The sequence below is a fragment of the Pimephales promelas genome, chromosome 10, assembly GCF_988280905.1.
Source record: "Pimephales promelas chromosome 10, fPimPro1.hap1.1, whole genome shotgun sequence".
NCBI classification, from domain to species: Eukaryota; Metazoa; Chordata; class Actinopteri; order Cypriniformes; family Leuciscidae; genus Pimephales; species Pimephales promelas.
This window is the reverse complement of record NC_142778.1, coordinates 34197093-34221802: the sequence shown is the minus strand read 5'-3', so window position 1 is coordinate 34221802 and position 24710 is coordinate 34197093. Positions and strand designations below refer to the sequence as shown.

At 38.4% G+C, this 24710-nt stretch overlaps 1 protein-coding gene across 2 annotated transcripts in view; it reads right to left on the bottom strand.

The window, feature by feature from the left end:
• Positions 1-19204, bottom strand: part of yap1 (Yes1 associated transcriptional regulator) — a 39817-nt gene extending 20613 nt beyond the window's left edge. For both annotated transcript variants that reach the window (XM_039684052.2, XM_039684053.2), the window contains exons 1-2: positions 18609-19204; positions 16227-16456 (exon numbers count right to left, since the gene is read on the bottom strand). In XM_039684052.2, the coding sequence (XP_039539986.1) occupies positions 16227-16456; positions 18609-18809 (431 nt within the window). In that variant the 5' untranslated portion in view covers positions 18810-19204. The remainder of the gene's footprint in view (positions 1-16226; positions 16457-18608) is intronic.
• Between the last annotated feature and the right edge of the window lie 5506 nt (positions 19205-24710).

Sequence of the window (24710 nt, the reverse complement as noted above, 5' to 3'; positions counted from 1 at the left end):
TTTTAGGGTTAAAACAATTGCAAAATTAACATTTGAAGTGAATGCATTTATTTACAAAAAAAAAAAAAAACCTGACTCACCCCAAACCTTTGAAAAGTAATGTACATTTATAATACATAGGCATCAGTATATTTATAATGCTGGCATTAATACATTTATAATACTGCAAATCGCCATTATATTGACCATCGACTATTCTGACCCATTGCTATCGGCAGCAGCCTTTAAAAACCCCATATTGTTTGGCCAATAGTCTTGATAGGTTGGACGGCTGACCGCTAGTCTACTGGAAGAGAGACCGCATACAAAATTGTGCAACTTTCCCACCGGTTGTTAGCAATACAAAATTTGCAAGAGTCTTTATTTCCCAACATAAACAGTCCTGTGACAATTTTTTCCTGCCGTCACTTTCTCTTCCCAACTAATTAGTCACTATTCCGACATCACTGCCTTATGAGAAAGGGAGGGAGCTAGAATAACAAAAAGAGGAGAGAAAAAGAGAGAGACTGACTCAGCACTTCACCACCCCCTCTTCTCTAAGCTCCCTCTTGTTTATGCTTTACTGATCAAAGGAACTGCCAAAAACTGCCCCTCTCCCACCCACCTACCAGTAAGCCACCCTACCCCCAACCCACACACACACGGGCCGTAGCAGACGAGGAACAGGGGCCTCTTCAGGAGGGTCACAGGGGAGGGCCGAATGACCGTCAAACAAAAAGAAAAGGCCACAGAGGAGGAAAAAACGAGCGCGGAAGCAATCCCTCAGAACTCCATTGGCTGTGTGGATTGCTGTGGTCCTGTTACACTTTATGTCACCCCAATCCTCCCCCTCCTATTGCTGCTGGAAACTATGACAGAGACACAGGGGGAGTGAAGGGAGGGAGAGGCGGAGAGAGTTAATTTTAATTGGAGCACAGGATGTCGAGTATGAAGATCTCTTGGGTTTCAGACGCAGGCGCACTCACACACACAGGTGAGCTTTATTAGTCCCGGACGCTCTGCCCACATTCAATGCAAAACAATGACGCTTATGTTTAATTCATCCAGACCAAAAATTATCGACAGATTAGTTTTCAAGAAATCTGCAAACAAATTTCAGACGAACAGAATTCAAGCTAAGTTTAACACATATACGCGAACGCCTTCTTAAGGCCTGTTCACACCGGGACGAACTTTGCGCGCGTTATTCGCTGACGTTTAACGCCTCGTGACTAAACAAAGGGAGCCAATGTGATTGTGCACACTTGCCACGCATAAAAATAACACCTCTGGTTCGTTTTTTTTAGTTTGACGCGCTGGATCAAAAACTATCCGACCAATGAGATTGGCGCTTTTGCTCATGCGTTTAGAGCTTCTGAAGTTACAGTAAAACACAACTTGGGGGCGCTCAAACACAAAACGGTCTTGCCGAGCACACGTATGTCACGGCGAAGAAGATGTACGCCAAGTAGTGTCGCCGTCTACACAGCCAGGAAGAGGAAGATGCAAGGCAAGATGAATGTAGAGCTGCTGTTCTTGTTGATGCTAGAACCAATATATGACAAACGCGACTGGGACTACAAACATCTTGAGAAAAGAGAACTGATATGGAGTGGTATTGCAGAGCAAATTGGCGCCATCTAATGTCAGGAAATGAATTTGCATGTTCACTCGGCTCATCGTCAGTGAAAATCACTTAGGTGTGAACACAAAAAACGCGTTGAAAGACGCTGACGAATAACTGTATGTTCACACCGCTGCCGACTTGAGCTTCCAAAGCGTCCGGAAGTCATTCATTTTCAATGGAAGCTGGCTTCTAGCAGCTGCAAGGAGCGTCAAATTCCTCGGCGTAGCATTTTGGGCGTTTTGAGCGTCAATCAGAAAGTTGAAAGAAGCTCAACTTTATGGTAATGAGCTGTGACGCGGTTCAGCGGCAAACGCCAGCAACCAATCGGAATATAGACGTCCTTCACGCTGGCTGATTCCGGAGAAATACAAAATGTAAACTTTCGTTCCTACCAAAACATTAGCTCCGAGAAAACGGAAGAGAAGCTAATCATCGCCGTTGCTGTGATTCCTGTTGTTTGCTTACAGGGACCGCATGAGCGCAACTTTTATTTGAAATATTTACGAACGCTCGTTTTAAAGCGGGAATGCAATTAATTTGTTCACGGTGACACCGATTTGACCGCAAATAATAATAATAATAATAATAGCTAACTATTTTTTCCCGACCAAATGGGACCAAAACGGTTATAAAAATGCTGTCATTAAAAAAGGTTTCTTCAATGTTTTGCTTGTTTTTTTTTCTGTTAATTACATTTCATGTTGTGACAATTCTAGTCCCCCTGCAACGTCAAAGCGTCATCAAGCTTCCCCGTACTTTTTGACAAGCGTCCTAGACAGGGCGGCCAGAGCTTCTTTGACGCTCAAGTCGGCAGCGGTGTGAACGTACGGTAACGCGCGCTGATATTCGTCCCGGTGTGTACGGGCCTTTAGGCAGCACCATAGCACCTCATAAGTGACTGTACTTTTGAACAGTATAGTGCAATTAAAAATACCTATTTGTATTCATTAGAGGATTGCATTCTTGGTGAAAGGATCTCTTAGAAAGCAGTAAGTTGCCTACCTTCTGAACAGTCTGTGATGCTGCTCTCTGTAGAGGAGCCTCCCTAGCTTTTGGAAAAGAGCAAATGTGTTTTTGTAGTCAAAAGCACACAATCCAGTCTGGGTCAGAGCCCTACCATTGCGTCACTCTTGAGCGTCTGCTCATGCAATGTTCTCTTTGCATTTCCAGCAGACACACCAACACACTTCACAAATCAGCCAGACTGACTTCCCTTTACTCAGCGGGAAAGTACCGGGAAAATGGGAGGACAGTCAAAAAGCAGCCAAAAGTAACAATAATGGTGAAAGCCATATGCATATAATACTTAAACTGTCATTTATTTATAATGATAATGCCAACATGCCTGCAGTTAATGAATTGAAGGTGTGTTGACATTTACCGAAATTTCCGAGTGAATCCAGCCATTCCAATAGGAATCTACACAATTGGGAGTTTTGTGTGAGAGTGAAAAACGTTTACCACTATCGACTTTTGACAGTCCTGATCTCAATGGGTAATGGGCTTCTTTTTTTTTTTGCACACAAGGGAATGTTATAATGTAATTATCACGACCTGGGAAAAAGGTCCATTATAATGAAATTAATGACCTGAAAAAAGGCCCATTATAATGACCTGAAATTTCACTATTGTAACTGCACCATTGGAGACGATTATAATATATTATACCAGTACATTCAACTCAACTTTACCCAGCTAACCACAATCAATAAATGACCACTTCAGATAATTGAGCAGTGCAGTGTAATGAGGCTGACTGCACATTCACAACAACTAACTAACACCAATGGCAACGGTATCCTAAACTCCCACAGGAAAGCATCATCGCTGTCACGGCTCCTGCTCTGGGCCATTACAGATCGCTCTGGGCCACCAGCTGAGAGGCGTTATTGAGGATTATGGGGCTAGAGATGGAGACAAAAGCATAGACAGGATAGACGACCGCTCAAGAGACCCCCACAAACACCCTCCAGAGCTTCAAACATCAGATTCAGCCAGACCTTCTTTCCTGAGCACTACTTCCATCACAGACTAAGCACTGAAAAGACAGACTGGGGGAATGACAAACAGACAAAGAGAGGTCTACAACCCTGGGACCAGGCTTTTGGCTATATAGCCAAAAGACTAGGAGAGCGGAGGAGGGATTCTGGCCCTCAAATCACATTGAGCCATGACCACACAGGAATCACTCCATGACACTAAAGGAGACAGTGCCCTATAGAAGCTCACTTCCTAATTTCCTCTCCAGCTGTTATCAGGGCTCATGAAACCAGAGAGCGCTGGAGGAGGAGGAGGTGGTGGTGGAGAGGGGAGGTTAGCGAACTCACGGCACTGGGCATAGACCCACCCAAGCGCTCAACATGATTGATGGCCCAATTATCAGGGCCCTGTTTATTGTGCTGCAGTTATTTATAACACAGCAGAGCTTAAGGTGCAGCGATGAATGCTTCTCACAGTTGAACTCAACTTCGCCAGCACTGAATGTTTTCCACTTTGCCTAAGAAATAACAAATATTGACCTAAAAATATGTTTTCACAATAGTGAAAAGTGCCAAGATTGCATTCCCTATCCTCCATCTGCATGCAAAATTTGCATTGTACTAACTTTGCAGGAGAATTCTCTAGTGAAGGCACATTTCTGATAAAACACACTTGGCATGTTTGGTTCGGTTAAAATGAACCCTGGTGTGATTGCTCTGTTGATGCGGTTCATTTGAATAAGTGTGAACGCTGCCGTCTGAATCCAAAAAGTGGACTGCTGAAAAGATGGGTCTCAGCCCGCTTCCAAACAAACTCTGGTGCGGTTCGAATGAAAATATGAACACAACATGGACCAAAGACATGTACACGGATCAAAAACAGGTCATGATGTCACAAGATGCGACCCTAAAAAAGGACAGAATGCTCTAGTGATGGGGACGAGACCGCCTGTGCCGAGTCCGTTGGTTTTCAAATACAGTCGAGTCCGATTCAAGACCGAGTCTTTGAAGGGTCGAGTCGAGGCCGAGTCCGTTGGTTTTCAAATACAGTCGAGTCTGAGTCAAGACCGAGTCTTTGAAGGGTCGAGTCCGAGTCGAGACCGAGTCCGGTGGTTTTCAAATACAGTCCAATCCGATTCAAGACCGAGTCTTTGAAGGGTCGAGTCGAGGCCGAGTCCGTTGGTTTTCAAATACAGTCGAGTCCGATTCAAGACCGAGTCTTTGAAGGGTCGAGTCTGAGTCGAGACAGAGTCCATTGGTTTTCAAATACAGTCCAGTCCGATTCAAGACCGAGTCTTTGAAGGGTCGAGTCTGAGTCGAGACAGAGTCCATTGGTTTTCAAATACAGTCCAGTCCGATTCAAGACTGAGTCTTTGAAGGGTCGAGTCTGAGTCGAGACTTAGTCCGGTGGTTTTCAAATACAGTCCAATCCGATTCAAGACCGAGTCTTTGAAGGGTCGAGTCCGAGTCGAGACCGAGTCCGGTGGTTTTCAAATACAGTCCAGTCCGATTCAAGACCGAGTCTTTGAAGGGTCGAGTCTGAGTCGAGACAGAGTCCATTGGTTTTCAAATACAGTCCAGTCCGATTTAAGACCGAGTCGTTGAAGGGTCGAGTCTGAGTCAAGACCGAGTCCGTTGGTTTTCAAATACAGCCCAGTCCGATTCAAGACCGAGTCTTTGAAGGGTCGAGTCTGAGTCGAGACCGTTGATTTTCAAATACAGTCCAGTCCGATTCAAGAGCGCGTACGTTGGTTTTCAAATACAGTTCAGTCCGAGTCAAGACCGAGTCTTTGAGGAAGCAAGTCCGAGTCGAGAATATACCTAATAAAAGCTGACCAATTGACCAATGTGAACACATCCCTATGCCTTTAGGTATGGTATCTTTAGGTCCTGTGTTAAAATGTAAATGTGACCACTAAGTGGGCCAGGAGTAAAAGTTGTTATAATAACAACTACAAAACATTTATCCAATTATCAATCTTAGGACAAGATGTGTAATGGTTATACTTCCAAAAACGGTGTAATTTTTATTGTTTCTAAAAAAAATCTATTGTAGATGTTCGGCATTTTTGTTTATTATTTCAGTTTGAGGGTCAAATCGAAATAAACTTCACTTGTAATCGACAGGATGGCACAGATGCAGTCGATAAAGCTTTCATTGTTTTTTACTTAAATATTCTTTACCAGAGGTCAATGAATATATATTGACCCTACTAACAAAAAAATAATAATAATTTTTCACTAAAATAATTGAGTATTTCTAAACTACTTCTGCACTACAACCATGTCAGATCCTCACAAAGGCTTTGTACATTAGCTTAGCATAACACACAGTCTCTAATGAGGCCACAGAGAGGCGGCCATTATGAATGACTGAATGCTGCTAGTCAGGACAGAAAGAGGACATCAGACCTCAGTCAACTCTCCATTTCTCCCTCGCGACCGAGCGAGCGAGTGTGCATCAGGACGGGTGGATGAGTGACCCGGCTTCCGTCAGCAGGACATCATCAGGAGAGATTATTGAGCGACCTGCTGACCTCTGGCCGGATTTAAGTTCCTCTTTGAAGGAGGGCTAATATCACGGAGAGCAGTGGACAAAGCAGGGAGTTAACAGCGTCAAAGAGAGAACGAGAGAGATGCTAGAGAGAAACTTGGGTAAAGGTAATGAAGTTCTCAATCAATTGTTACGTTAAAGGGTAAGTTCACCCAAAAATGAAAATTAAGTCATTAATTACTCACCCCCATGCTGTACCAACCCCGTAAGACCTTCGTTCATCTTCGGAACACAAATGAAGATATTTTTGATTCAATTTGAGAGCTGGATAACTACCACATAGGCTCCTAAGGGATTGAAACTTGACGGCCCAGAAAGTCATTGAAGAAAATGTTAAAATGAAGAGTTCAGATGCAAAAGCCTCTAAGTGCCATTTGAAATTTTCTTCAAGAATGATAATTTTTATCAAGCTTGTATATTTAAGTTCAGTGATTTCACTTAAATGGCAATGATAATTACCTATTAATTGTTATTTAAGTGAAATTACTGAACTTAAATATACAAGTTTGATAAAAATCATCATTAAAGAAGAAAATTTCAAATGGCATTTAGAGGCTTTTGCATCTGAACTCTTCAAATATTCCATGTGACAACAGTGGCTCAACTTTAAGTTCATCAATCGACAATAATACGTTTTATGCGAATTTTATGCAAATACTTTTAAAGGAATAGTCGAATAAAGTCGTTATTTTGGGGGAGGGGTTTCGCACAAAAAGCATTCTCGTCGATCATTCTCCCTTCATTGCTCCGCCTCCAAAATGAATAAATGCACAATGCAAGAGTGGATGACAGAAAAATCGCAACCATTTCAGGCCTTCCCGCTTGGGTCTCCAGAACTGAAAAGCTTTTCTAATATAATGCGGGTCCTCCTAAAGCTCTTGTCTGATCCTAACCCTTCTTTTTCCAATGATATTCTTCAGACCATTTCTCTTTTGTAATGTCTCTCAGCCATCTCTCTTTCTACAGTGTTTCTTCAAATCTCTCCTCCCCCATCATGTGCGGACACGCCCCCTACCACTGATTGGCCGATCCACTTTCTACAGCGTTTCTCAGAAATCACTTACTGCACCTTTAACATTCTTTGTCCTTTTTGTGATGTATGAAAATCTTCATATAACTATTAAAGAACTGTGCATTAAAAACTGTTAATGAGAAACCAAGAACCAAAACAGCTTACAACTGAACACATTTAACACTAGCTGTGCTGTTTGGTAAATGTAAAGAGTGTTTTGACCGAGTCGCTGGTCTGAATACATAGGCAGGGGTTCTTCTTGAGGCAGTTTCTTCCGCAGTGACAGTAGGAGCATTGATGTCTGGGGCAAAGGTGTTACATCAGGACTGGGTAAACACTGGTCTGGGCTAACTCTGCCATCTATATGTACACACACACACACACACACACAGATGACACTTCAACAGGAAAGGGGCTTGTTTGTGTGTGGTCAATAAAGCCCAAGCTTGACAAACACACATTTGCTCAGAGTAAATGCTTCACACTAGACGAGCTGAGAAATGAATCCACCCTGACCTGGGAAACTAAACATTACAAAAACGAGGCCACTGTAATCTATCAAATGACTTAAAGCCTCTAAATGAGTCTTCTGTTCACGCGTCTTAGAGTATAATGAGTTCAAAAGTCAATTTAGGCTCAAATGTTAATATTGTGATTTTAATATCTAAAATTAGGGGGCATACCTCATCTCATTTGTTTAAACTGATGGACACAAACCAAAAGTACTCAATTATTATAACATGTAATTCTGAATTGTGAGTCACACTTAGTTAAATATAAAATAATAATAAAAAATTGAGTTCTATATTAATACAATACATTGAATCAAATTCATCAACCAAACTTCACAAACCGTGACTCGTTTGAGATACTGTATTGTATTTCTTTGTTGTTCTCGCGTTAAAACAACATTAAGCACTCCCGTCTACTAGTATCTACTGCAGTACGACATATCTTCACACATTTCTCCCGTCCGTCACACACTGTTTACCAGCATTATACCGGCTAACTCTAGGAGATAGGCCTATAAAAAGGCCTTGATCATGCAATGAAACAAAAGTACGATTGTGGTCTGGGTTTGTGGGAATAAGGATAGCACTCTCCCTGTGATGTTGATCACATTTTGCAACAGCAAACTTTCCCTCCCTTCACCCGTCCTCCACACAAATGTGCTACAAATGGAGCTAGGAAGAGAGGCCTGTCCCAGATGGCTAAACCGTTAGCCATCAAAGAGACGGCCAAAAGCAGTACATAACGTGCCTGCTACAAACTCACACATACAAGGGTGCAAGTCAACACAGCGTGATTCACACCGAGCGGATTTAAACACGGACAGGAGTGGCGGGAGATAAAGCTAAAATCACTTCGACACAAAACTCCTCACGTCTATATTTTGCCCGTAACACCCCAATGAACCGTTTCGAAATTGAGACGGATGTGAATTTAGCTTATACATCCTTTCAGAGAAGGGGGGGAAAGGCAGAAAAGCAAATATTTTCCCAACTGGCCAGAGAAAATGGAGTTTGAGTGTCTGAGGAAAATCCAAAAGAAAACAGGCCACCCCAGAAGACTGGAGCACTCAATAACAAAGACTGTCTAAGCCTACAGTGTGTGTTTGGACATGTAACGCTTCCAGGAGCACACGTTTCACTACGGCACTGCTAGGTGCGTGTCGTCTGCTCATAATACACATGCTTTCACACAAACAAAAAACAAAAAAAACAAAACAAAACAAAAAAAAAGAGAAGAAAACTTTGCTGTTTGTTTCCATTGGAGCACCGATATTAAAATTCTGGTCAATAGTCAAGTCATGTCATTCAATACAGATTGCATTAAGCAGAAAATAGTGCCATTGCATCACAGAAATAAATTATATTTTAAAATATATTAAAACAGAAAACCATCGTTTTAAATTGTAATACAATTTCACAATATTCATGTTTTTTCAGTATTTTTGATCCAATAAATGCAGGCTTGAAGACTTATTTTAAAAATACAAACTTTTATGTTAGTTGTGATGTTATGGACGACATTAAAAACACATACCATTTAATCAGAATAAAAGTAAAAGTGAATTTAGGCATCAAAAAACTATGAGGTGTCAAAATAGAAAATAATTTTGAGATTAGCAAAAGACTAAATTTAATTTTAATTTTTTTTTTCATTATTAGTGTAAAAATAAAGTAAAAATAAAGGTACTGAGCATGCACAATGAAATAATTAATTACATATTTAGGGCTGTCAAACGATTAATCGCATCCAAAATAAAAGTTTGTGTTTACATATGTGGGTGCACTGTGTATATTTATTATATATATATATATATATATACACATAAAAATACACACACGCTTGTATATATTTAATAAATATTTTCATGTATATACTGTATAGATTTATATACAGTTTATATTATATATAAATATTTAATATACATACATGTGTGTGTATTCATATATATGCAAAATAATATTATGTAAACACAAACTTTTATTTTGGATGCAATTAATCGAGATTAATCGTCTGACAGCCCCAAACATATTAAAACACAACCTCTAAAATCATCCAGTAACTAAAATAATAATGATACATTGTGCATCTCTAACTGTGTTTACATGGGATTTTGCAAGTTACAGCCATCAACCACGAGTAATAAAAGAGTCCTAATGAAATACATTCAAGGGAAGCCCTACGATTATGTGTTTTTCCAGTTTGTCAAAAAAAGGAAAAACCCACCATGGTGGGAGCAGACAGCAGGAAGGAAACAAGGGGGCCATTTTTAGTTTACAGACCTTGAGGCCACACTGTGGTAGAGTAAGTTGCAAAAACCAAACAGCTCTCATTAAATCACTTAACACCACACATTTACCATCACCACCAGGTCCCCTCACACTATAATGACGGGTCACGTCCTTTAACGCCTAACAAATGGTAAATCTTTTCTAAATTCACCTTTTCGGACATATTTCGCCACCAAGAAAGACGTTTGCAACAATCGCTAAAGTCTAAATGCATGTATGGGAAACTTTTGCCTTCAGGAAAGACCGGTCCGGGACGCACCTTTGTATAGTAATTGCAAGCAGCATGTTTTAAAGCGGGTGGAGGGGTAACAGTGGTTCCCATCAGAGGGTCTAATCCCCGTGATAGCAGGGGTCCACATCCCCGAGGGCCCTTCTCGGCTAGGGCCGCCCGCCCGTGGGCTGAATCCCCCCACTGATTCCTGGCTTTAATAAGACAACGGAAACACTGATTAGCCCCTCTATTTGGCCACATTCTCCAAATTAGAATCCTTCATTAGTTTATGACCCGGGTCTCAGTGTTAGTGCCCTGTGAACTTAACCCCCCCTCCTCCTGGGGTCCCAAAAAACAGGCAGGCGAGAACTAAACAAGATGACCCCTCAACCGCCCCTCGCCCCCCTCGCCCGCGGTCCGAGTCTATTATAAATGAAAGCTCACAGTAAACTGTTGGAGAAAAAGGGAAAGAGAGGAGAGGTCAACACATCATGTTGACCTTTCCCACTTCTGTCTTCCACGGGGTTAATAATGAAAGCAGGAAGACAAGAGGGAAAAACAGGAGACCAAGGAAAAAAAGAAAACTTTTTAACCTCCACCAATTCTAGATTCAATCTTCACTTTCAATGTGAAACATGATTTACAGTAAATGATCTATATCGTAAATGTTATAATTTGCCAGAGAATTGTTATCGAGCTGACAACACTCAACGATGTACCATATTTCCCAGAAATATTTCTTATTATCTGAATCAGGCATTAGATGCAATCTAATGCATTTAATATATAATGAAATTAATGTCACAGACTTAGTTTTCCGTTTTACCTTAAGTAAATGTGTTTAGGCTTGACGTTTATAATTAATGTTATTTATAGTAAATGCAACTAGTTTATGTTTGTTTTAACTTGTTTTCTAGAAAATAAAGTACACTTTTAGAAATAAAGGTTCTTTATCGGCATTGATGAACCTTTGGAACCTTTCAATTCCAGAAAAGGTTCTTTAGATTATTGAAATGTTCTTCACACTAAGAAAAACTGTTCATTTAACGGTAAAATGGTTCTTCACAGTGGATAAAAAACATTTATTTTAAAGGAGTAGTTTCACTTTTAAAAAAACTTTTGCTGATAATTTACTCACCCCCATGTCATCCAAGATGTCCGCGTCTTTATTTCTTCAGTCGAAAAGAAATTAACAAAAAAACATTCCAGGATTTCTCTCCGTATAATGGAGTTCATTGGGAACCAAACGGTTCAAGGTCCAGAAGCTTTAAACGACACCAGACGATGAATAAGGGTCTTATCAAGCGAAACGATCGCTCATTAAAAAAAATAAATAAAAAAGTTTACGTTTTATAAGCTCAAATGCTCGCCTTGCTCTGTTCTGTGATGTGACTCTCCTGTTCAAACTCGTTCATTAAAATGAACGAATCTTTTTTCGAGTCATGACTCGAAGGGTCCTAGATAAGACCCTTATTCATCGTCTGGTGTCGTTTAAAGCCTTTTGAAGCTGCACTGAAACTCTCATTTGGACCGTTTGGTTCCAATGAAGTCCATTATATGGAGAAAATCCTGGAATATTTTCATCAAAAACCTTAATTTATTTTCAACTGAAGAAAGAAAGACGTGGACATCTTGGATGACATGGGGGTGAGTAAATTATCAGCAAAAGTTTTTTTTTTATTTATTTTTTTTATTTTTTAAAGTGAACTATTCCTTTAAGATTGCACCATTTTTTTAAAAAATTCTCAACAACAAACATCTGGAAGCGCCACAGAACTTGTTCCCTATAATCCCGAGCTTTTGAGGCGGCAGTGAAACGGTCTTCAAATGACTGGGTGTTGCAGGTTGATTACGACTTCTGATGGCTTTGCGCTTCCTGTCATTTTCGTCCTGCTATCAAAGTGTCACGGGACACCACTGAGGACCGAGCAAAGGCTGAACTAAATATAGAAGGACAAAAAGGTTACAGTGTAACCGTTCACGGCTGAAATCTAACTAGCTTTAATGCGATAGATCTTTTACTGTATGTTCAGAGTCACTCAATCTTGTTTGTCTATATCTGACCGGGTCACATGACCGTCACTGGATGAATAAAGCGAACGTCTCATGCTCTCTCACTCCTTTATCTCTACTGAGCGGATGATTCACAAACTGCACTTTCATTCATGCTGAAACGGAAACCAAGCTGTTGTCAGACTTCCCTGAGCTGTGTGACTCACATGTGGCTGAATGAGAGAGCCATCGGGATACATCACACACAGTCATCTGCTTATCTGCAACCGAAATCAATGGTCAAATATATGCTCTGGCCTTTGGAGAAAAAGACTTGCGTGAGGGTCGTTTATGTGCAGAACAGTAGTGGTCACCTGAAAGTAATGTGAGCTTGTTATGGGTTGGCTCACAGCCCCTGTCACCACCCCTCATCTGAAGAGGTCCTGATTATAAATAGTATGTTTCTGTTTTCCTGGACAAGCTTCCTGAAGCCTTTAGTGATTCTAGATTTAATCCCTTCACTTCAATCAAACACTTTCAATGGGAGTCGCAAAAAAAAACAGAATTATTCAACATGCTATGCATCTGCTAAATTAATTGATATTTAGCAGATTAAAAAAAATATGAATCTGTACCATTTCATAACCGTTCATCTGTAATTTGCCAGAAAAATTCACCGCCGACAATGTTTATCAAGCTGAAAGCACTCAAATTAAACAAATTTAAGTTGCAACTCAACAAAAATGAACAAAATCATCTCTTCCTGGGAAATTGCCGCAAAATATCTGTAATAAAAATGGAAGTTGCGGTAACTGTGGCTTTTTTCATACATCATAAATAACTTCTCATAATGTCAAATCTTTATAACGACAGATTTTGGTTCAGGCGTTTCAGAATGATCAAACCAACATTTGAGAATCGATACGATTGGTCAGCTGGTTAGCTCAGTTATCCAATCACATCCACTGTTGAGGCAAAAATCACATCAAGGGATTTGTTTGGTAAATGCGTTTCCAAAAAGATGCAACCTGAACACACCAAAAGGACTAAAAGCGACTGTCAAATAGCATGTGCGTTCAGCTCCGGCGTGTAAGTAAATATCTGTCTATATCAGCAGGTGTCAATAGTTTATCTTCGTCATTCAAAAAACAAAAAACGAAACCAGAACATGCTCGCTTTGTCACTTTTATTCTCCTAAGCTAAACGGACAATAAGTTCTCTCACCAACGGTGTAACGCAGATTCAACGTGACGAATCGGCCCCAAAAAACCTGAGGCTGTCCGAGTACACACAGAAAAACCAGAATCAGATTCGTTCTTGAAGTGGAACAAACGTCAGGGTCTCAAGACCCATTTTAAAGGGATAGTTCACTTTGAAATTAATTTTTGGCATGTTTTAGCTTACCTCAAGGTCATCCAAGATGTAGGTGTCTTTGTTTCCGCAGTATTTTCAATTTTGATATTTTTAGGTCAAACCGTTCTTGTCTGTCAGTCATATAATGGAGGTCTATGGTCACCACCTCAAAGAGCATGCACAGAGAAGTCCAAATTAAAGATGATTTAATGACTCGTAAATGTAAGTACACACTGATGGCCTAAGACACGAAACGAGCGGTTTGTGTGAGAAAACGAACAGTATTTATATCGTTTTTACCTCTTGTTTAATTTGGACTTCTCTGTGCATGCTCTTTGAGGTGGTGACCATAGACCTCCATTAAATGACTGATAGACCTAAAAATATCAAAATTGAAACTACTGTGGAAACAAAGACACCTACATCTTGGATGCCCTTGAGGTAAGATAAAACGTACCAAAAAAGTATTTCAAAGTGAACTATCCCTTTAAGTCGGACTATTTTTAATGTCTCAGAAACAACACTCACGACGCTCAAGTGATATGCTCACAAAAAGTTACTTGTGCATAACTTTTCCTGTGGGAAAGTTATGCACAAACAAAGCTGGAGTCAACAACAATAAGACAATAAATAAAATGAGCCTGCATTTCTCTAAAACCCCTAACAAAGAGAAGTTAAGAAGGAGGGGGCTGTACAGACAAGAAGAGACATTCATGTGTGTATTTGAGGAGTGCCATCAGGGTGAAGATTGTACACAGTCCACTAGCAGTGTGAATACGTCTCAATCTTTACTAAAAAAACATGTTTTAATTTTGCATTGAGGAGGGAGAACTACCAGACTAAATTTGAAGAATCAGTCGTCCTCATTGGTGGATGCATTAACAGTTGCAACATTTCCAAAACATTAGCCTTGGTCTTGTGAGCCGTCTACACAAATGGCGTTTCCCCCTTCCTGTCCCTCGACCCCCTTTTGCACAATTCCTGGAGATCTGGTCCAAATGAAGCAGATGTTCTCCAGATGTTCCTCTTCCAAACATCTGGTTTTAAAAGCTCTCGGTTTTATCATAGTAAATTGGAGACTAATCATGTTTGTCTAGAAGCTATTGGTCAGAGGGTCACAGTTCCAGACATCCCAGAAACTTTGTATTCAAACATTCAGTCCTAATATAGCAGCTATTAAATGAATACGAATTTGAATAGGACATATCAAAAAGACACAATGTACTCCTTAAATCTGTTCCTGTGACTTCTGCGGCGAGGCAGATGAGTTTACCAGGCCGGCCCGTCCTCCAGTCGTTCTACGCTGCTACACTGGGCCTTTGTTCCCCTCTGAAACCCAATCCGCAGAAGCTCTAAGTACCCACACACACACCGAGAAGGAAACCTTGGCACACAAGCTAACACAATGTAGTAAAAACTCTAAACCAGCTGGAAAAAAAAGATTCCTACTAAAATACATGTTACAAGTCTTCCATTTCTAAAATGACTGGTAGCACTGCAAACTCAAAGGGTTTGTTCAACCAAAAATATATAAACATTGATCAATAGCTACGTTTAGACATCTTTTGTTTCAATCGGATACGATGATGAATCCGAATGTAGTGTTAGACATGAACGCTAAATAAAGTGATCAGGTTGATGTGCACGTTTATATGTTTATATTAGGGCTGTGATTAATCGCATACAAAATAAAAGTTTGTGTTTATATAATATATGTTGGGTGCACTGTGTATGATTATATATATATATATATATATATATTAGGGCTGTGCAAAAATTAATTGCGATTAATTGCATCCAAAATAAAAGTCTGTGTTTACATAATATATTTGTGTGTGCTGCATATAATAATTTTGTATATATAAAGAAACACACATGCATGTATATATTTAAGAAAATGTGTTATTCATATATAAAATATTTATATTTATATAATATAGATTATGTATTTATAAATATATACAGAATTTAAGCGCAAATAATTCTTAAATATATACATGCATGCATAAGTATTTATTTATACAAAATAATTATATACAGCACACAAATATATTATGTAAACACAGACTTTTATTTTGGATGCGATTAATCGCAATTAACTTTTGCACAGCCCTAATATATATATATATAAATACACACACATGCTTGCATATATTTAAAAAGACTTTCATGTATATAGATTTATACATCATTTACATAAATATTTTATATACAAATACTTTTTTTTCTTAAATATACATGCATGTGTGTGTATTTACAAAATAATTATACACAGTGACAGTACACCCACATATATTATGTAAACAAACACAAACTTTTATTTTGGATGCGATTAATTGCGATTAATCGTTTGACAGCCTTAGTTTATATTTCATATGCAAACTACACAAATATAGTTTCCCACTGTTTGCGCAAACTAAACATTCTCTAACATTGCTATAAAAACTGTGTCAAGAAAAAATATGTCAAGTCAAGAGTGGTTGAGCTTCTATTTTCCGTATTTGATGTGGTCTATTGATCAATGTTTAAATGTGAATAAAAACCTAAATTGAACCCGTTCATCATATACAGCGACTCTTTAGAAGACTTGGATTAAACCACTCAATTCATACGGATTTTCATTATACTTTCTCTGTAACCCCAATCTAAAGGATAACAACACCTTACCAATTCAAAAGACAACCAAACAATGTTGCCACATCAAGCATGACAACTTACTTTAAGAAGTATCTCTGTCCCGAAGGGGTCTTGGCCATCTCCCACCCTGGGGGCAGCGGCACATCATCGGGTATCTCGTACGAGGACTGGCGGAGGTGCTGAGGTGGGGCAGGACCCATGCTGCTCAGTGTGCCTGGGGAAACAGCACCCAGCTGCAGGGAGGCCGGCGAGGAGTGTGCCCTGACGTGCTGGGGCGTGAGGGTGCCAGCAGTACCTGCATCTGTGCTGGCCTGTAGAGGGACAGAGGATTAGGATTACATTGGAAGCAAAAAGGCTACAAGCAATAAGTCTCTTAAAAAGCAAAGAGGTTTATGTCCAAACCTAAGTATTCAAAAAAACAAACAATTTTGAAGTCACATATACACACAACACCAAGAACACATATACACTCACACACACAATTAACTTCAATATGCCCCATTGCAAAGGTCATTACACTAAATATATTTTTCCCCTTATATTTCTGTTGAAATTAGGGTAGCAATACAATACAGTACACAAATGCATTCATTAATCTTGATAAATATCACAAGGTAATCGTTAAAGCATTATTCTTTATGGATTTTGTTTTTTATGTCACATCTGTTTTCTTGATGCCATAAAAGTCCTCCATGTGTAGAATTTGTTACTGTGAACATTCTTTGTAACTTTAACTAGTCACTCTGCTCAACTAGCCAATAACTTTTTAAAGGAATCATGGGAGGAAAAAAATCCTGTTATTTGCTGCAGTGAAATTATTAAAGTTATTTTTTTTCCAGAGTACAAAATATAATGCAAAAACATTAATAACAGTTTGTTATGTACATTTCTTTAAAATAAACTTTTAAAATAGTTTCGTTGTAATTAGTCGCTTTTTCCATTGAATAAAAGGGAAAGTGCGAATGATCTAGGATGATAACAAGAAAACTTATTTCCAACTTGATTAAAAATGTCAAACATGGAAACATACAAAACAACTGAGTTGTTTGTTTTTAGTTTTTACACAAGGGCACTACTGTCCTCTTCAATCATAGCAGGGTGTTGCTTTCATTAGTTTTATCAGCTTATTTTGCAACAACAAAAGGTTAAGAAACGGATGTGGCCTACAGTACGCTGCAGACTTTAGGAGGAGCTAAGAGAAAGAAAAAGGCTGTCCTGGAGAAACTTTTCAGCACAACTCGCCGTGTGCGCATGCGCGAGATGTGATTCCAAGATCGAGAAAACTCGATTAGTTTTGTTGTTAACCCTTTTCGTTGTTGATGTTGTAAAACTTGTTTTAAGCTCCGAACGATTTAAGCATCTTTCCTCGAGGCACAAGTGCTGGAAACTAAAGATTATAATCCGCACATTGTATATAAACTAAACTATGAACTATAAAACGGACCGTTTATATATCGCCATTCTTGTGAAAATGAAAAGTGTTGATCAGGCAAAATGTTTCATCTAAAGACCAAAGAAATAAATGTAAAGGTCAGTGATGGAATTGTAATGAACAGAACACTGAACTCGGCTGTTTAGAATCACAAGATCACAACTAGAGAAATGAATCACTCTTTTGAGTCGACTCTTTTCAATGAACTAGTCAAACGTGTTAGCATACGGTCTGAATCGTTTTGTGATTCAGTCCGAATCATTCCAAAAGTTCACTCATACACTGAATCGTTTTATGTGCGGAGTTTTCCCTTGGTAAAACAGTAACGGAATGATTTATATAACATGAAGCGTAAAACTCATCTACGGAAATCAAACTTGGAAATTGATCTTATCGTTTGACAGTAATTTGTACGCAGCAAGCGAATTACTTTGTAGCCTACTGTTAGTCAACATATTTAAGCCCAATAAGTAGGCTACACAATTATTTGACAAAGTAGCCTAAATGTTTATGTTTCACCGTCACTGTACCATGGTACAGCCAAAATGCACCAAATTCAAATAGAGCTAGAATATTAGCCTTATGCTATTGAGATTTTTAATAAACATATTAAATCAAACTATGTTTCAGGTTAGCAGTATACCGATAACTTTCAATTGAGCTATTATTTCCTGTGGAGCAGTTGGTTGCTTTAGTCGTTCACACACACAGGACAATAAATATTAGGCTACATTTCGAACACATTATCACTTTTATACTGCATGGTATTTATTTTTATTGAAAATATTTTTATTTTTACTTTGGTCATAACTTGCTGTCATAAATTATCCGTAGACATTTTATTTTTCCTGTATTTTTCCCTTAATGCAGTCCTCCCCGTTCTTTGTTCGTGCAATAAAAAAAAAAATTGAACGCGACAAAATAAATAATCGCGTCGAAGTCGAACGTGAAACTGTGCGCGCGCCAGTTGCAGTGTCAGCCGCAGGAAAAGTTTGTGGAAATACTTTGTGGTTTCTGTGGGGTGGTCTTACTTGTCTGGAGTGGGACTTTGGCTCTGGCGGCTTGAAGAATGAGTCTGGCAGCTTTCTCATCCTCATCGGCACGGAAGGGGGGACGATGGTGTTTTTCGGGTTCATCACAGCGTTAAAAAGAGCCTCCAGATCGGTCTCGGAGTCTCCCCGAACATGGACGATCTGGTGGCCGACTGGAGGGTTGTGCTGACTCGGATCCATGACTCCAAATAAAATAGAGCTCTTCTTTCTATCCGACTGAAATAGTGTAAACAGGAAAGTTGACTGCAACCATAAAACGCCGAAGAATTAGATCCAAACAGCCGTTTTCTGTCCGTCCACTTTATTAATTATCCAAGCCTTGCGAAAAAAAGTAGGCAACGCAGTGTTTTTCTTCTTCCCAAAAACACCCCAATATATGTGGAAACAAGCATATCTACTGAACTTTATCCTTTAAACTTTTTATAAAGTGTCTGAACTCTTTAAAGGCGCTGTTCGTGTGACTTCACTAAAGGTTTACGGCTCTTCTAACGCAGACATTGGTAGTGACTGTCCTGCGCTTTGAAAATCACAGCCCTCTCACTAACCTAACTAACTTTTTTTTTTCTTCTCTCAACTTCTGAAAGTTTGGGCAGGACATCAAACTTCATGAGTCATGTGACCGCTGACTCAGAGGGGCGGGGCTTAAGCAAGGGCCTTTAAAGCAACACGAGTGTTATCTCTGTGTGTGTGGGGTGTGGGGGTGTGTGGGGGGGGGGGATTTTAGACCATACATATTTATATTCCGAGCATATTAAGAATAAAGTACTTATATCTGTTATTGTCTTATATAATATTATTTATATTTATTTCATGCTAATAAATATTTTCATATCTTAATGTGCATCACCAAATAGGCTTAAAATAATAATAATAAAACAATCATCATGACACAGCAATTTTACTTTTCTTTTATAATAAAGTGGTCATACACGGCTGTTTTGTGTGTGTTTTCAGGGGGTTTCACACATTTTTTATTCATATTTAAGCTTTGCGATGAAGTGTCACCAATATCTTTATACAAAAAAAAAAACACCAATGAAGTTCAAGCACTCGCTTCCTTATGAATAAAGAAATAAATTGTCTTTCATGTAGAAAGCCGCAGAAAAGTAGTTCCATGCAGTTCCCATAATTGTTATGTAAATGAGCCTTCCCGTTCCATTGAGAAATCATTTTGTCAAGAAGACTGAGCCCAGCTCTTTTCCCATACATTTAACATTGAGTGACTGATTATGAAGCCCTTTTAATCCCCTGCGGGAACTGTAAGAGCATGATGAATGGATTAAAAAAGTTACTTTGTACTTTTCTCTCTTTTTTTTTTAACCAGCCAACCAATATCCAGCCCTAACATGAACAGTCTCTGCAAGCCATAATGAACCACATTATGTGTGTGGTTTTTGTCATTCCCTTGTCATTTAGATTCTGCTCCGAATTATCTCCATATTAATGATCATAAACTGGATGGGTTGAAACACCATCATTTATTATAAGTGTTGTTGTGAAATCACTTGATCGCACCCTTCTGACTGACTCTGTTCAGTAAGAATTTACGAAATTAAAATTGTGAGGAAAAAGTTGTGGTCATGTAAGTGTGTGACAGAAAAAAAGGGGTTCAGTTTAGACTTGACTCGATATTAAAGAATGGTTAATGTGGCTAAGAAAAATGTCTTGACTGATTGCATAATACATTCAAGCTTAAAACGTTATTTAATTTTTTTGTGTGATTAAGTATGTTTACGAGCTGTTCAAGTCATTACATTGAATTAACAAAAAGTTAAAACAAAAACTAATTTAAACTATCATTACCAAAATAATTCAACATTGTAAAAAAAAGTTGCTGCCTTAAAATAATAAGTATAATCAAGTCATTTCAACTTATATTACATTAATCTGACTGGAAAAAATGAGTTGAATCTTGTATAATTTATAATTGTAAAATTCATTAATTTATTTTGATGAGTTAAAGCGATGTAAAAAAAATAATTGTCATGACACATTGATCATATTTTTTTTTCAGTGAAGATTTTAAAATGTCATGTTTTCTCTAAAATTTGTAAAACTCTTTGTACTTGACATTAATTAATAGTTTTTTGGTAAATATTTCTAATCTAATTCATTTGTAGCAGACAGATATAAATAAATAGCCTATATATGATATAAATTTTAAACGCACAGAACAAAACTGTAAAAAAAAAAAGTTTTTAAGTACAATCAACTTGGATGTTTTGATTCTTAAATTACATTAAACTGACTTAAAAATGAGTTGAATCTTGTACTAACTTAAAAACTAAAAAAAGTTTAAACTTATTTTGATGAGTTAATGCAATGTAAAAATATGTTTTCATAACTTATTGATCATATATTTTTTACACACTGTAAAAAAATATTGTTAGTTTAACTTAAAAAAAAAATAAATTTTAAAATTAAAATTTTAAGTTCATTGAAATGTAAAAATTGAGTTTAATTTAATCACCAGAAACTCTGTTATCTGAACTACATAAATTATCTAAGTTGATTTGACAAAAAAAAAAAAAAAAGTTGTGATTACAAATCATGAAAATATATTTTTTATTTTTTTACAGTGACGATTCAACAAAATTCTCTCCAGTCTCCCCTTGTGTTTCAGTGCAAAGCATTATACGGCCTCTTTATGTTTGAACATTTGCATCATGTAACACATGATCCTCCTAATTAGTTTATTTATGTTTAATGAAAATATGTTGCTGTCTCAATTTGATTATCCGGTGCATACAAGAGACACATTAAAGAGTGGTAAATATCCTGAAATGACAGTATTTGAGGTTTGTTCGGGGGTCTACCCGTCCGGCCCTGGGGGAGACCACCCACCGAGCTGTCCTGAGGGTAACTATCATTTAGTCAACATGTCCCAACATCTTCAAGCCTGTGACAATTGTTGACATGAGTATTTCAGAGAAACAAAAGTTATTGAACACAATTGTTTGTCAGTGGTTTAGGATTGTAAAACTGCAGGCTCAATTCTTGAATAATTTAGTTTTTTCTCTCAAAACAATAAGCTTGTAAGTTTCTAATTGATTTTGTGCAAAAGAACAATTTGCTCAATAACTTGCTGTTTAAATCTGAGTTGATTCTCAGTGAAATTATCAAACTCTTCACAACGTCTTAAAATGTTTTCATTGTGTGAGCTATCACAAGGAAAACCATCCATTCATGCGATCACATGCAATCACAGCAAAATCCCCAGTGTTAAATTAACACTGAGAGTGTGAATTATATAAACTCTGAGCTGAGTGTTAAAGAAACACTGAAGCGGTGTTAAAGTTAATGAGATAATTAAGTCAATAATTTAGTATAATAAATAAAGTATATTATACATATTGTTGCAACATAAACATCTCTTTTAAGCTACATTACTCATATCTTTTTGTCTAAAGGTGGACATCTGTATAGGCTTCGGTTTGCAATTCTCCTGAATGGTAACTGCAGTTATCTCTTAATCCAAGCCTATATGTCTGTTATGGTTTAATTGCAATGTTTTGTTGCATAACATGAACATCTTTCAATAGCTGACTGACTGCTGACTGATCCTATTATAATAAAGACGAGGAACTGCCATGCCCTCTCTGTTGTTTGTATTCACTTCATACAAATGTGAAATAAACGAATTCAGAATGATAATGAACTCATGTGCCATGCAGCAATAGGCTATCCGAGCAAAACAAAAAGTTCAAAAAAGCTTAGATTATGTATTAAGTCTTAAAGAAAAATGTTTAGATGAAGTCGTGGAGACAGTGTAAACATTAACTTTACATATTAATCTTCCGTCAGCTCGCTTTTTGATTGGCTATTGTTTCGTTTCACGCGACAATCTCCAGAGCGTTCGCGCGTTTCTACCACATGTAAACAAATCTAACTGTCTATGAAAAAATAGGTTACCCCCCCCCCCCCATGTCATTCTTTCTTCAGTCAAAAAGAAATGAAGGTTTTTGATGAATATATTCCAGCATTTTTCTCCATATAATGGACTTCAATGGGAACCAAACGGTTCAAGGTCCAAAAGAAAGTTTCAGTACAAACTGCAAACTGTTCAAAGGGCTTTAAACGATTCCAGACGATGAATAAGGGTCTTATCAAGCGAAACGATCGCTCGTTTAATAAATAAATAACAAAGTTCAAGTTTTATAAGCTCAAATGCTCACCTTGCTCTGTTCTGTGACGCACGTTTGTGACTCTCCTGTTCCAAATCGTTCACCAAAATGAACGAATCTTTTTCCGAGTCATTTAGTTCATTCAATGAACGAAATGAACTTATTGACCCAGAAAAAGTTTCGTTCATTTTGATGAACGAGTTCGAACAGGAGAGTCACAAACTAATCAGCATAAACTATCCTTTAATGCTTTTGCGTTCTCTCACAATTGTTTTGCGTTCCCTGAGAAACTTTGCGTTCCCTCTCTAAAATGTTTGCGTTACTCCGAGAAACTTTGCGTTCCCTTGCAAAACTTGTTTCTCGGGGGAGTGCAATCATAGCTCTTAAAGGGACATGGTGACGAAAAAATGAATTGGCGATTCTTTTGCGTTCCCCCGAGAAATATTGCCTTCCTTCCTTCCAACGAACACAAACATATTGCTAACAACGCAAACATTTTTGCAAGGGAACGCAAAGGTCTTGGAAGCAAACTCAAATTTCTCAGGGGAACAGAAAACATTCGCGAGAGAACGCAAAAGCCTCGCCAAACACTTTTTCCCTCCATCAACCCCTGAAAATGGAAACATAAACACATAAAATCTATCAGAAAAGGAAACCTCCCCCTGTCAAGAGACATAGGTGAGAAACTACCTTTATACACTACAGACGCACAATAGCGTTGAAAACCTGTTCAGCAAGTGTGTTCTTGCAATACATTTCAATTTGTCACATTTCAAAGAGGGAAGACAATCTCTGCCAAATTCTTCAAAGGTGCTGGGACCTCCTCCACCCGCTGCAACAAGCCAAGGCAAGCTGACCGGAGAAGAGACTGCGCCCTTCCCAGAGAGACCTGACAGGATGAACGGCACTGAACGCAGACCAATCTTTAACCGTGCAGCATGAACTTATGGGTGTTTTTCTTTCTCTTTTGCATGAGTGGTTGAGTGAGCATATAGTAAGCCTGGTATCCAAGTTAATAATTACATTGGAAAATTGACAGTGGTTAGTTAGCGTAACACATCAACCTGTCGAAAGAAACCGGAAATGGTGGTACTTCCAAAATAAAAGTTTACATAAACATTACTTTTTCAAACAAGTTACTTTGTTTTTCCATTTATTGACTGACAGCGCTCCTGTCCTTATGTTAAAAGAAATCAGGGGTGAACATTGTTGATAACGTTAAATGTGAGCATGTATTTACTCATCTCACAATCACAAAAACGATTTAGTATTCCTCAAAATGCATAAAAACGGCGAAATGCAAACTCAGAATATTAACTGTCTGCAATAATGAAAAAAGTTCAATTAAATAAGAGTCTGGGTTCGAAATCACACACTCTCTTGAGTAGGTAACGTTATATAACATTAAATTGTTTTATGTAGCTACATTTTCTCACCTGTCTAGATGCAAGAACGGCGTCTCTGTCGAGTCGAAGTAGTCACGGACGTGGAGGTCTCGGCATCTCGAAAACGCCACGCTGATATTGATCCTCGTTTTAGTTCTCCTTTTGTCCCAAAGTCTGCTTGCCATCGTCCATAATGTTTGGACGAAACAACAACAGCGTGAGCACCACGTCTGTCGCCATGGTTACTATGGCAGTACGAGCGGAAACCTGGGATAACGCAAATATTACGTCATTGACATGCGACAATGACTAGGGACAAGCCCTTATTTAAAATAGTAATATATCTGAAATTAAAAATCTTTGGGATATTGCAAGTGCACAACTGAAGAAAAAATATATCACACGGTGCAAGTGATCTCAATGCTTCGGTTTGCATGTATGGACCCTCAGTATGTTACTATGTTAGTTAGTGTGGGGCCATTTTGAGACTTGTTAGTGGTATTAACTAGTGATTTCTAAATGCCCCAATTACTAGCGTTATACACTAAACAGCTTTTAGAGATAAAACTCTT